This window comes from Phoenix dactylifera, chromosome 2, assembly GCF_009389715.1.
Source record: "Phoenix dactylifera cultivar Barhee BC4 chromosome 2, palm_55x_up_171113_PBpolish2nd_filt_p, whole genome shotgun sequence".
In the NCBI taxonomy this organism is placed as follows: domain Eukaryota; kingdom Viridiplantae; phylum Streptophyta; class Magnoliopsida; order Arecales; family Arecaceae; genus Phoenix; species Phoenix dactylifera.
The window spans coordinates 828,498-842,273 of NC_052393.1; the positions used below are offsets into that span (position 1 = coordinate 828,498).

The 13,776-nt window shown below is 36.6% G+C and overlaps 1 protein-coding gene across 1 annotated transcript; it reads right to left on the minus strand.

Annotated features, from left to right (window-relative positions):
- Positions 1–6,018: 6,018 nt before the first annotated feature.
- LOC103708443 (malate dehydrogenase) lies at positions 6,019–13,776 on the minus strand. Its single transcript, XM_008793372.4, has 7 exons — positions 13,609–13,776; positions 11,355–11,513; positions 11,074–11,249; positions 10,576–10,853; positions 10,324–10,459; positions 10,127–10,238; positions 6,019–6,435 (listed from the first exon to the last, which is right to left on the minus strand). Exons 1-7 carry the CDS (start codon positions 13,649–13,651, stop codon positions 6,341–6,343), a joined length of 999 nt encoding a protein of 332 aa, XP_008791594.2. The 5' UTR covers positions 13,652–13,776; the 3' UTR covers positions 6,019–6,340.

A 13,776-nucleotide genomic window follows, 5' to 3' on the forward strand; every position in this document is an offset into this window, starting at 1 on the left:
ATCTCAAATTAATCATATATTTTCAACTCGAAATGCCATATATCAGAAAAAATCTGATAAGATTTTCTCTCTAGCTTACATCACCTTTTGCACGTTGTCTTCTAACAGAACTTATGCCATCAGGCAATTCAAATTGACCAATTCCAGTTAAGATTATATTATTGTGAACCAAATCCTATGTGATAAGTATCAAACAAGTCATGCACAGGCAGCACAGCTTCAATTTGGAAGATAAGAAGTAACCTTGAATAAAGTTTGTGGGCAGATTAAAATTCCCTCATGTCTTTGCACAAATTTCTTCTTTCAACTCTTTCAGGAAATCAAAACCCTAGTCATGGCTGGCTCCGTCCACGAGGGGGAAGGCTACCCTAACTTGTGTACAAAAGGATAAATTAATAAACTTCCTAAGAAATTATCAAGTGTAACTCAAGGCTTTGGAATTCCAAAGTAAAAATCCTTTGCAAAATAATGCTAGCTTCGCCCATGCGGAAGGCAAAATATTGTAGTTTTTCCATAAGCTGATGGGAATGGAAATCCTGATTTGAAAAGTTTAATCATTGTCCCTTGATGTGGTTAACTTGACAAACAACCAGATGAATTATATATTTATTGACTAGTAGTACGATTAATGATTCACAACTTCTCTTATTATGGATGTAAATAAAGAATTAGTCATATAAGCTATATACCTTATAACTGGAAAACTGAAACTTGGTCACAGAGACGTGAAGTTATGAACATTCTCGAATATAAATGAAGAGCAGAAACATATTATCATTTAAACCAGTATCCATTCTTACCATACGCACATGCACAAGCATCCATGTACGTAGTACGCATGCATGCATGCAGATACACAACAATAACAGGCACTAGTATTTAGAGTTGTTCCAAGCCTTCCTCCCTCACAAGTTTTTATCTTTTAAAATTTCTCTTCAGGAGGTCTTTATTGATGGTATCCTTGTCTTATCATATCGACTTGAAGCATGACAAGGCAGCGGTTAAACCCATCTAGAGGCAAAGACCTTTTGGAGTTGGTATCAGATGTAATTTAATTATAAACTAGGATCAAGCTGCCTTTTTTAAATAGGCAAGACTTCGTGTCCTTATACATTGTTAGTTTATGATGGGCACGCCGATAGGGTTATCTTTCGACAAGAACTTTTTTTATTATAAAATAGAGTGTAAGAGAAAAATTGGCCTGATTTTGAATATTTTAGCCTTTTAATTTAAAAATATTATCAGACTTGATATCGACCACTTGGACCATTGTGGATAGAATAAGATAGGATCCAAAAATGAAATCCACCACATATTGAACAAGCAAATCATAAACCAAATTTTTAAAGGCTATATTTTAATTGTAAGACAATTGATTGAGATTATATTTTTTCAAATCAGATAACTTTTTGAGATACGGCATAGTGCCGCTTCCCAAAAGAAGTTGCACAGGGATCATATCCAAATTTTATTATTTGGATCCCAAAACGGGTCAGTTAAATTAGTTTTTTTGTGAAAAAACTTGTTGATATAGAAGTTGAGATCTATAAACAACATCTATTTTTGCTCATGTAGGATTTTAGCTTTTTCATGCTTATTTCTGCAAACATCTATTTTTGAAAAACTAATTCTATTTAAATTAGAAGAGAAATCCAACGCTAATTATACAAAGTGGATCTTACTATTATAAATAGAGACTGTATTCCTTAGTTTTCGAATCATCAATAATAGAAAAGAAGACCTACATCCTACTTTTATCAACTTTCCACTATTCTTTAAATTTCTATTGAAATATTCGAGTTGAGTAGGATGAAGAAATTTTTCCTTCTCCTCAATAGGAACTTTTTTAGATAAAGATAATTCAAAATTTAAAGACGTACACCGGCAGATAATCATCCAAAAGTTTTTTTTTTTTCTTTTAGGGTTCATATGGGGAAGAAAGTATGGCAAAACCATCCTTCTTTTACTTGAGAATTATACCATCATTTCTTTTGAATAGAATGACATATGGTTATACCATGCATTTGAAACATGTCAATTCTCCACCTTAATGTGGGTGAGCTATGGAGTTTTTGTTCTAGGACCGTCTAACAATATCCTACTACAACACAAGCAAATAATTTCTCATGCAAATGTGACAATGAGTGAGATTTTCTTATTTTTGTTAAGTATACAGACTCGGAGAATTAGGATACAAGCTTTTGTTTTCCTGATTCATTGAGCTCAAGACTTTTCATGATCTAATTGTTAAGAGTTGTATGGAAATGTAATATCTTACATCCAAATATATGATATATATATATATATATATATATATATATATATATATATATATAGAGTACAAAGCAACATGATCCCATGATTGATAGGAATGTACATGGCATGCTACATCAGCATGATCCCATGATTAATGGAAATATATAGTATGCCAGCATCTCATAAGTGTGATGAGTTTATGCGATATGTGATCTTAAATGATTCCATGATTGACAAGACTGACATGGTATGTGATCCCATAAGGTTGACTAGATGACCACTGTATGTGATACCACAAATATTTACACAATTAATGGGATTAGGTGACATATATGATGACATCTATTTTAAGTAGTCATGATTTTAACAATTCTTCCCCTCAAGTTGGAGCTTGCAAATCAAGAATGCCCAAGCTGTCCTTTAATTACAATTGAAAATGAGCTGTACTCAAATATTTGGTGAAGATGTCGGCCAACTGATGAGAGGTGAAAATAATTATACAACATATTCATCTATAACTTTTTCCAAATGACATTCAAAGATTTGGCGAAGATAAATATAGAGTACAAAGCAACTTGTTCGATAATATTGATGGGAATGTATATGGTATGCCCCCATCCTACAAGATTGATGGTCCATATATGATATGTGACCTTATAAGATTCCATGATTGATGTGATCTCTATGATATGTGATCCCACAAGATTGACTAGATATCTATGGCATGATCCTACACATGTTTATATAATTAGTGGGATTGATAACAGATATAGCATCTATTCTAATTCATCATGATTTTTCTAATACCAATCTTGTGTAGTGTTCATACTAAAAGAGAGAGCCCAATTTTTCCAATAATTACTTTCAACTACAAAATATGTATGTGTATGTAAACTATAATTCATTGGCTTTGTACTCCTAATCGGTGACCAACTCACCTCCATTTTAATTAGAGGGCAAAATGGTACGTGTGGAGGTGCAACAAAAGGTCAGCGACTATAGAGTATAGCGGGAAAAAATAAAAGGCAGAACGTTTCCACGTTCTTACACGATATAGAAGAACACTTAGTTGAGGCATCAGCTTTCCTTTCTTGTCTACAACCGGACTTCATTAAAATTATAGTTATAATATTCTCCAAAGCACCGAAGGAACTCCAATTATTGATATACTTAAGTGGATCTTTTTTCCCTAGAATATATTTACGTGGATATTTATTCTCTGAATCATTTTCAGTTCATGCTTCTCATTCACTACTAGTCGTTATTACTTTCTATACATGACCAACATATAGATATATTGTTCTAGCTTTCCTTTTCAATCGCTTTATCTGCTCAAATCTTCCCAAACTTCTTGCAGTTTCTCGTTTTTAATTTCCATGGAAGAAGAGCTTAACTTAAGCATGCGGCATTGCTTCTTCTACAGGCTCTATCTTGAATTCTTGCGATCAGCCACTTGATTAAAATAATCACAGCAGCTTAAAAATGCGACAATTACCAATGCCATATAAATTCTGGGAGCTCATCTGCTAAGGACTTTTCTTACAAGAATCTTTCTGAGGATGACCTAGTTTTATGATGAACTGCATCGATCACCATCAAGTTCAACCTCATTGTCCCTTTTTCTTCTTTTTTTTTTTTCTGATTAAAATGACGTAACAACAACCATCGACCTCATTGTCAAAAATGATGTTCTTTGTTTTTTTTTGGGAGAAAATCAAACAAGCTAGTTCAGTGGATCCCTCTATGTTTCAACTATAGATGTCTCTGTATCTTAGCTGTATATATTGCTTCAAAATAGATGTCTTTTTGTCTTGGGTGCGTCCGGGCTGTGTGTAATGGTTGAAACATCTATATCTGAACAATCTTAAACAGCCAAGACACAGGCTGGATGCCGGCGAAGCGTGTCTACAGAATCCATTCCGTCTGCCGACAAAATGGAATCCATTCCTAAAGACGCGTGGGTGGTCATATCATATACAGCAGAAATGGAGAAGTTGGATACCAAACCCAGCCGCAAGTTGACGAGAAGGCAAGGCGACAATTCGGAGAGACCTGGGCCAAGAAAAAATTATTGATTTGATACAGTTCCGGATAAGTAGATTGCAGCAATTTTCTCCCCGAGTTGCTTGGTTTTTTGACTTGCTACCCTGTCCGCATGGATCGAGATTACATAATATTCAGCATCACTTGGCTGAGTAGCTAAAGATTAGATATCGACAGCTAGGTCGAGAAAATAAAATGGCGTACAGAATCTTTCTTCTAGTGTCTTTCTGGTACTTTCAAATTCTGGTTACCAACACGGCACTCCAATAGTAATCAAAATGCGCCGGCGTAGATTAAATATGGAGATCGGATGCTCTCCACTTGATTTGTTCGGTGAAGTCGCCATCTAGTCCACCGATACTTAGGTGGTGCTGGTGTGACGTACTCATACGTGGATGGGGCTGCCATGCTGGTCGGGCTCCACCACGGATGGAGAGGGTATGAGTAAAAAATGTTCTACCCGTATCGAACACTCTTCAGTAAGAAATGGCCCAGTGGGGGTTGCTACGCGGGTGAGGTTATCCTCACCCCCCTCTTTCCTTTTTCGCCTAAGAAAAAAAAAAAGAAGCAATCAAATAGCAAATTAATTTTAAAGTCTGATGGGTGCACCAGATCCCAATGAGTTCGACAGCTGAATCCACGCTACTTGGTGTCTTTGGACCACGTCCCATGCACGGCAACCACCCCGTCAGAACCGTCAGAAGGGAGGAGTGGAGTCGGCCGCGATGGATCTGGGAGAAGGGGAAAACTCGCTCCGCTGGTGGTTCCGTTGCGAGGACGGAAGAAGCCGAGTACGTTCGAAATGGGAGCTGAAGCCACGTGCATGGCCCAGGTCTCTTGTGGACGTGGGACGAGGAGAAGAGAAGGATTCCGAAGCAAGAGGCGTGGACGTGGGAGTTGAGTAGTGGGATTCCGAAGCATCCACCCACACCTCCTCTGGCCAGTACCTATCATCCAACCATACAAAAAAAGTCCCGTTCAACACTGAGCCTGGATACAAAATTTTCTGTCGATCAAAATAGTAGAAGTCATCATAGTGGATGCTTCTAATTTTGAAGCCAGCTAATTTACCAAGAGCCATGGTTTGTATAATATATAATCAATTCTTCCACCATATTTCCTCGGCACGACCTTTCCATTTTTCTTTAACTCTTAGTTCTTTTAACTTGCACACACAAAGCAGCTTAATCGCCCTCTGTTCATTAATCTCAGGGGTACTGTTATTTTTTGATGTTGATCTCAGGAGTCTAGTTATTTTTGCTACCGTTTCCGACAGGAGCAACAACCGCAGATCTATATTGTTATCCATTTTGATGACTTGAGTATAGTTTTTATTTCAGTACATGTTCATATAATTGGCCGGTTCGTCGCATGCGATTTGCTGCTCATTCTATAATACAGTGTGTAACATCACAAGTCTCACAAATCTGATGGTCCTTATCCGTGTTCGTAATATCAAAAAGCAAGGAACAAGGAAACGATCTAGATCAGTGTGCATTGCGATCACAATATGTGATCAACAGGGAGATTAAGACGTGAAATGAAATCCCAGAATTCTCTCAATCACAACTACCTTGTGTTTGAAACTAATCCTGCCTTAAGTCGGAATCATACTAGAATTTTATTTCTTTTGGACATTAAATTTCCTTCTCGTTCGCATGTTCGACATCGAGAAGAGTAATATGACCAAACCGGTTTTCATGAGCAAAAAAGACCAGCAAAGAACAAAACGAAAGATTCATACCCAACGCAGCAACATCTGCAACATTTTCCATGAATAAATAGTACATATCCGGATTTAAGTTACCGTCTCCGCATAAACCACAGCATAATAAGACGAGAGCACTGCAATTAGAGATAATGAGGCCTACTGTAAGAGCAAAAAAGAAAGGAAATACCATATAGATCAAGAGAGGCAACATCTGCAACAATTGTTTCTGCAGAACCAAAGTTTATTTATTCAAAATCTGGAGTTACTTCTCGGTATGCAGTAACCATAGGGCCTCTAACCACTCCAGGCGTAGATAACGAAGGAGACAGTTCAAGAGAGGCATGAATATGCCAATGCCTTCTCCTCCGTCAACTCCACAGCAGTCGCATCCATTTTCTTCCTCGAGAACTCATCAATTGGAAGCCCTGATAGCATCATAGGCAGAGATATTAATGATCAATCACTTTTCTCCTTTACTTTGTACTACATATCAGTTGATTATTCAGAAAGTTTTATGGCATAAAACTGTGCAAAACAAGATGAGTAATTCTATTACCAGAATATGATACTAAGCTAGATAAACTACATGGAGAAGCAGCTTGATTCTTGGAAATACTTCAATACGATGGATAAATTCTTGAAAATACTTCAATATGAAGGATGATATTATTTAGGAAGATTCTATTCAGCCAATCTGCAGAATGCAGATGATACCAAAATTATGTGTGAACACACTGGATTCCAAACATAAGCCTGCACCATAATGCATTGGTTATAAAACTAATGCCACTTCATAGGCTCATTGACCGTTTCTACAAAGTGCAACAACATCCAATTACAAAGTGGGTTTTCATCTCAGGATAGTCAGCCTGAGATATAGTTTGGATCAGTATCAGATAGTCACTGATATATCGGCCGATATGATATCAAAATATTGGCTAAGGTTTCCTGGCATGCCTTTTAGAATCTTTAAATTAATATTTTATTATTACATCTTCAAATCACTGTCTTAATAAGGAAATTGGTGCAGGTCTACTATATTAATCAGGACCTTTGAGATCTCAGTTCCTATAATAACAGTCGAGATATCAGAATTCTTTCCTTGCTTCATTTTTCTGAATTTCCTATCTTTGTGGAGATAAACCATTATCTCGTCCATCACAATATCGGAAACCTTCTGGGATGACTAAGATCTAGGTAGTTAAAAAATCGTGATCAAATCACCAAAAATAGCATCCATTATTTGGTCATGATTGTTGCAATACAGAGTCGCAGTCTTTATTTTACGACCGTGCAACTCAGTTTGAGTTCACCTTTTCAGCCCATGTGAGATAATGTGGGAAGGACAAGATTCCCTTAAAATTACAAAACCGAACGTTGTTTTTGCTATAGACAAAATCAACCAGGAGATCAGCCGAATAAGAAATAAAACAAATCTCTAGATATCAACAGTTATGGACTGTATGTCGAATGGCTCAAGTCAATCCTGAATAACATGGCCATTCATGTAATCAAGTCTGGCAAGCAAGGTTCACAGTACTAATGTGTACCATCCTATACTAGAAAATAATGTACCATATTGGTACCAACTGATGCTTGATATGAGGGGTATACCAAGTGCCGCTATGCCAAATTGCCCTTGGCACCAAGCCAACTGACATTGCACCAAGATGGCACAACTATGGGATCTAGTACCAAGATTGTGAACTTCACTTGCAAGTCCGTTGGGTTTCCACAATGGGATCATTTGGGATAAAAAATCACAGAAGATTTATGAATCGACCATCTACAATTTGGAAGGAACGAAAAGATGAGTTCAAAACAGTGGATATTTTACAACCGAGGATTTGCCAAGAAACCATATAATCCAATTCGTTTCCCAAAAAAATTATGAAAATCAAGTGAACCAAAAATAGGAGGAATATAAATCAGCACTAGTTAATTAAGCTCAGCTTAATGTCACTGGAAGTGTAGTTTTAGTAGAAATAGAGATAAAGATGGGATGCCACTTAAGTTTGATGGATATGGGATCCCATGAAACAATCAGTTTCGTTATCAGAATTTATTAAACAAAATAACGGAAAAAGATGAAAGCATATGTGACAAATCTATAGCTGGTTGGATGGAGGGGAGAAGTTCTTGAGGGCTATTATGTAATTAAGACACAATTAAGGAAAAAATTAGAATGACAATAAGACCTTGCAATATCGTATGGTCTAGAATATTGGGTAATAAAGAGACTCCAGAAAACAAGTTAAATGTAGCAAATATGAGGACATACGCAAGTGAGAGAATTTACAAAAACAGAGGAATGAGTATCCTCAAAGAGTTGTATGAGTTATCCAAATAGGAAATTAAGTGATGGAGAATTGGTTATGATGGTATGGGTTGGTCATGATCCTGGGTGAACAATGATCCTAAAAGCTGAACCCAAAACATCAGGACATAGGTTAGTCATGGTTGCAAGCATTCCAGGTGAGTGCTGCTGCAGGTAAAACATTTTCAACATATGGTACTTCAAATTACCGTGCAGTGATGTTACATGGCAGTACACTTGATCTCAAGTTCATCTCTTTCTTTCAAGTGCAAGCATGTCCAAAATGTCAAGTACTACAAGTCTACAACCATTAGGGGGCAAATAAGGAAAACTTTTGCTTAAAGGAGTTATTACAGGTTTATAAGATGAAGTTCATGCATAAATGACTTCCATGGCAATGAACATAACAAATGTGAATGACTAAAATATCAAAAAATGATTAATGATATTCCAATAAAATTACAAATCACTATGGCCACAAGTACCAATAAAAAATGATTAAAAAAAATATTTAAGAATAAGTAGATCCAGATTTCTCATACAAATAATACGCATACTCATAATGAAATTTAACAAAAACTGTTGTTTATAGTTTAAAGAATAAAAAACATTTTTCTCCTTATTTTGCTAAAATATTTGTTCCTAAAATTTGTAAGCTTTATTTATAAATTGCTTGCATGCACACTAACATCTAACAAATTCACTTTTAGGGAATTTTAATTAATAGGATAACAATCAAACCCATTTTTCATAATTTTATAAAATTAATTTTGAAATTTATGGAAGGAAAACAAATTAAGTAAATCACTAAAATCAAGTTTCTCTTAAATATCTCGAAATTGAATACTAAGGTTTCTTTGCCTTTCAAAACATTAAAAAAAATCCAGATTTGATCTTGCTAGTTCAGTCTATCACCTGTAAGCAATATCTTACTGCAAATGTAAGATAATTAAAGCAAACACCCTTAAATGAGACTCAAGGCTTTCTATGTGTTGAAGTCATCAAAAAACACTGAAACTAGTCAATTCCAAAATATATTAACTGAAGCCAATAAAACCTCAAAACTTTAGACCTATTCCAACTGAAATAGCCCCCGCCAAAACCCAAAACATACACCAAACAACTCCAGCCTCTCTTAGCTTCAAATGGTCCTAGACAAATCCTATCTCGCCTATGCAACAACAAAAATGTCAAGAAACACTGTCTTTAAGGGAATCATCAATGCAAAGAGTGCCTTCAGCTTAATTCATCTTATAAGGAGTATTATTTATCAGAATGACATTGCACTACAGTCTGTGCACCTATATTTTCTCTGTGAAGTTGTGAACCAGAGAAATTTAGGTACAGCATTGTTGAAGGCAGCTACTTCAAAAAATATTATAAACTATTGGTTACGGATGCATGACACAACTGGGAGAAGTAGAAGCCCTACCATGTTAGTGTAACTAGCTATAACTAAGAAGAACTTCCACCAGATTTGCACCTCTAACCACCTTTAATAGTGAAAGACTAGCTTAGAATAGACTTAAAACTTTCACAAGTATTAAGCTCCAATCCTGTTCATCTTTTTGATGTGATAGGTTGATCACACCTTCAAAATCTGCATGGCTTCTTCATAGATATAAGAAGCAGCATGACTTCGAACTAAGACTGTACCAGATGATACTTGGACTACTCTGTTAATTTATAATACAAACTGGGTTTCAAAAAAAAAATCAACATATTATGGATTTTGTAAAAATTCAGCCTAGTCAATATAAGCATACAAGCTTCTGAAGTTTCCCAAGCAACATGCATACCTTGAACAATGGTCCACTCGCCATTGCGACATGTCACAGGAAATGAATAAATAAGCCCAGCCGGTACATTGTATGAACCATCAGAATACACTCCCATGGAAACCCATGTTCCCTGAGACAGCGGAAGGAAAATATTTAGCGAACTTCACAACAAACAAGCCAACTGAATCAGATAAAAGACAGGAACAGAATACAACCTCAGGTGTCCCAAGGACCCAATCACGTATGTGATCACAAGCAGCACTAGCTGCAGATAATGCACTTGAGAGCTTCCTTGCTTTAATGATTGCAGCACCACGTTGTTGAACAGTTGTGATAAATTCTCCCTTCAGCCTATAATAATCAGATAGCAGCACACATATCAGTTTTTAGTTACAAAACCTTGAATACCCGTGATGGATTTTAGGAACATTGTAAGCATAAAAATATGTCTCTGTGCACGCTCTTACCAATCATCGGCGGCAACAAGTTCACGGGCAGGCTTTTCACCACCTGGTGTTTTTACAGTTGCATGGTTCACATCAGGGTACTGAGTGGAAGAATGATTTCCCCAAATGATTACATTCTTAACATCACTGACTTGAATATTTAATCTCTCAGCAATCTGGCCCAGTGCCCTGTTGTGATCTAGTCGTGTCAAGCAAGTTATATTTTTCTCAGGGATGGATGGAGCAAACTCTTTCAAAATCAGAGCATTCGTATTTGCAGGATTAGCCACAACTAGCACCTGCAGGACAAAATTGTAAACTTTGGAAAAAGACAGAATCATGCAGGTGCATATCATAGATATATATAAGTAAGTAATCCACACTGAAACAGCAAGAACCATACAAGTTCTCCAAACTAAACTGTGCTGTGCTGCAATTTTTAAATATTATTAAACATCCACACATTTACAGAAAAGAGATGAATAAATAGATAGCATGTGCATCTGTGATGTTTCACACCTTACAGTTTGCAGCTGCATACTTTTCAAGGGCAGAGGCTTGAGATTTATAGATTGAAACATTTTTCGACATCACATCTTTTCTTTCCATTCCCTCTTTCCTTGGGAACCCACCAACCATGACTGCAATGTTGACACCAGTACAGGCCTCGACAGCATCAGTTGTAGCAACAACTCCTGAATAATCATTGGAGGCATTTTGTAAGAGTAAGCATCAGGATTAGAAGGTTAAAAATGAAGAATGCTAGACTAACTGTTTATACACCAAAAAAGAAACAATACCTTTAAGAAGAGGAAATGCTGCATCAATCAATTCCATTTTAACCCCATTAAGAGATTCTGCAGCAGGCGGAATATCAAGCATGTGCAAGATAACAGGCTGATCCAGACCTAGCATTACTCCCCTAGCAATCATAGGTACCAGTGCATATCCAATTTGCCCTGAAAACATAACATCACTCAAAATGTTACATTGCTGCTTTTTGAATTGGGTTGAGATCCTTCTCAAAAAAAGAAAGGACAAGTGTTGAATCACCAAAGATCAAGAAGAAAATGAAAATGTCCAATATGATAAAACTGGGGGAAGGAGCAGGCATCTAGAACCAATTTTTTCCTAGAAAAGCATAATCTTACAACTGTTTTTGATTAAGCAACAGAAGCTTCCTCTTTGAAGGATTTTGTTTTTTTAAAAATATCATATTAAAACTTACAAAAGGAGACTGCACATGGCAGGAAACAGCAAATAGTTTTCATCAGCTGTAATGTCTATGCAGCATATCCATCTTTTATTGACAATGGACGTGAATCTCAACTATTCAGAGGAGTATGATGGTCATCATTGATTCATTTTGGTTGCAAAAAGACCAGATCAACAACGGGAGTAGACATGAAACAGCAAGGATGGTTTTGACACCATAGTGAAGTAGTTGGCAGTCATGGCAATTTACAAGACTTCTATATGATACCCAAAGGCACAAAATTGAAATTTTCATGTTGCCAATTTAAGGGCAATTACTAAGAAAGAAAACCTAAACTTGGAAAGTTTGATGATTGAATCTCATAATTGCATAATTATTGAATTTAATAAAATAGGCAGAAAAAGCGATGTGAATGTCAAAAATAAGGAGGAGGAGGAAAAGGTTAAAAGTTCACCAAGAATATGAAGTGGTTCAGAACAGGTCCATTATTAAAAGAACTAATCTATAAAATCTACACAATAAACTCATTACCTAAAAAGTCTGCTTGGAAAATGGCTTTACGTGGAACTTATTTGGGGTTGAGGAGGGAAAAAACTGAAAGAACTCTCAAGAGCTTGATGAACCAACTATAGGAACTGGTAGAAATCGAGCAGACATTCATATTGGAAAAGGGGAAAAAGGCAAGAAAAACTATAACTTTGCAGTGAGATAAAAGACACTAATAAAATACATCTGTATCCCAAAAAAAGAAAAACAAAAAAGTTGGGTCCCTAAACCAACCAACAATAATCATGCCAAGAAAGTGCATGTCCCAGGTATCCAACTTTCCAGACTCCCGAGGATATATGGCACAAATGTTCAAATTGGATAAGTAGATGTAATATCAATTCCAAACATAAGAAATGATTGAACTCCAAGACACAATTGCATTCGGTCATCATAAATATTCAATTTGATCATTCAGATTAACAGGTCAAGCCTTTCTTTGCTAACACTTTAAAATAGTGCCCCCAACCCCAACCCTCACCTCCCTCTTCCTTGTGCTCATGTCCCATATGAAGTATCATGTCGTCCTTGCAGTGTATTATGGCAAAGTAGTTAAAGTAGTTAAGGATATATCTGAGACTTCCAGGGAATGAAACAAATACAAAAATTCTATATTAGCAACTACACCAGCCCACAACACACCTAGAAAAAAAGTGTCAAACAAAACAATCTCAGACATCAGAAAGGCAAGTGCTTTTCATGTACAACTTTCTCCACGCGTACATCCAAATATCACAACGACGTGCAAACTAATATGTGACTAAACCACAAGCTAGGGGCATGTAATGAGAAAACGAAAAATTAATTGGCCCTTTAGGTTAATTATAACCACAGAAGATCATAATTCTTGTCCAAAAAGAACTTCACTTTGTTCCATTCAAAAGTCAACGGAATATAAATCAAGCCAAGAACTTGATCTGTTCTACTTCCAAAAAATCACCCCTCCGAAACATCCAGTTATTTCTACTATATTCTTGTCAAGAAAATTAGTTTTTAAAGGCCAGCTTTGTAAATATGTACTTATGCCAGCTACTAGTGTTACAAGCCCTAAGTATATCGAATCAACTGATCCAGTCCCAACAAAGAGAGATGCATAATAGCTCCTCCTTCACAAGATCACCAAGCGATAAAAATACGATTCGTTGGAATCACGGAGATCGATTCGCTCGAGATCGAAATCAAAAGTTCATGGCCCTTGTTCTGATCAGATCCAAGACCGATTCTTGGATCTTCAACAAGCTACCATTTACTAACCGATCATCATGGGTAAAGGGGGGTTAAGGATCGAATACCTGCGGCGCCTGTAACGAGAACTCGGACGGGATCCTTCGCCATGGATGCCGAAAGAAGAAAGGAAGCTTCTAGAACAAGGATAGAACAAGAGAACGAGCGATCAATAAAGGAGGCGACGCTCTCAGGAGCAAAAGCAAAAGCGGTATTTATCAACGGGCGATCGCCAA

Excerpts from the sequence above, each read along its gene's own strand:
- LOC103708443 (XM_008793372.4), bottom strand. The coding sequence starts at position 13,651 with ATGGCGAAGGATCCCGTCCGAGTTCTCGTTACAGGCGCCGCAG. Across the intron at positions 11,514-13,608 it reads TCTCGTTACAGGCGCCGCAG|GGCAAATTGGATATGCACTG; the intron begins GTATTCGATCCT and ends TTATGTTTTCAG. Across the intron at positions 10,854-11,073 it reads ATGCAGCTGCAAACTGTAAG|GTGCTAGTTGTGGCTAATCC; the intron begins GTGTGAAACATC and ends TTTGTCCTGCAG.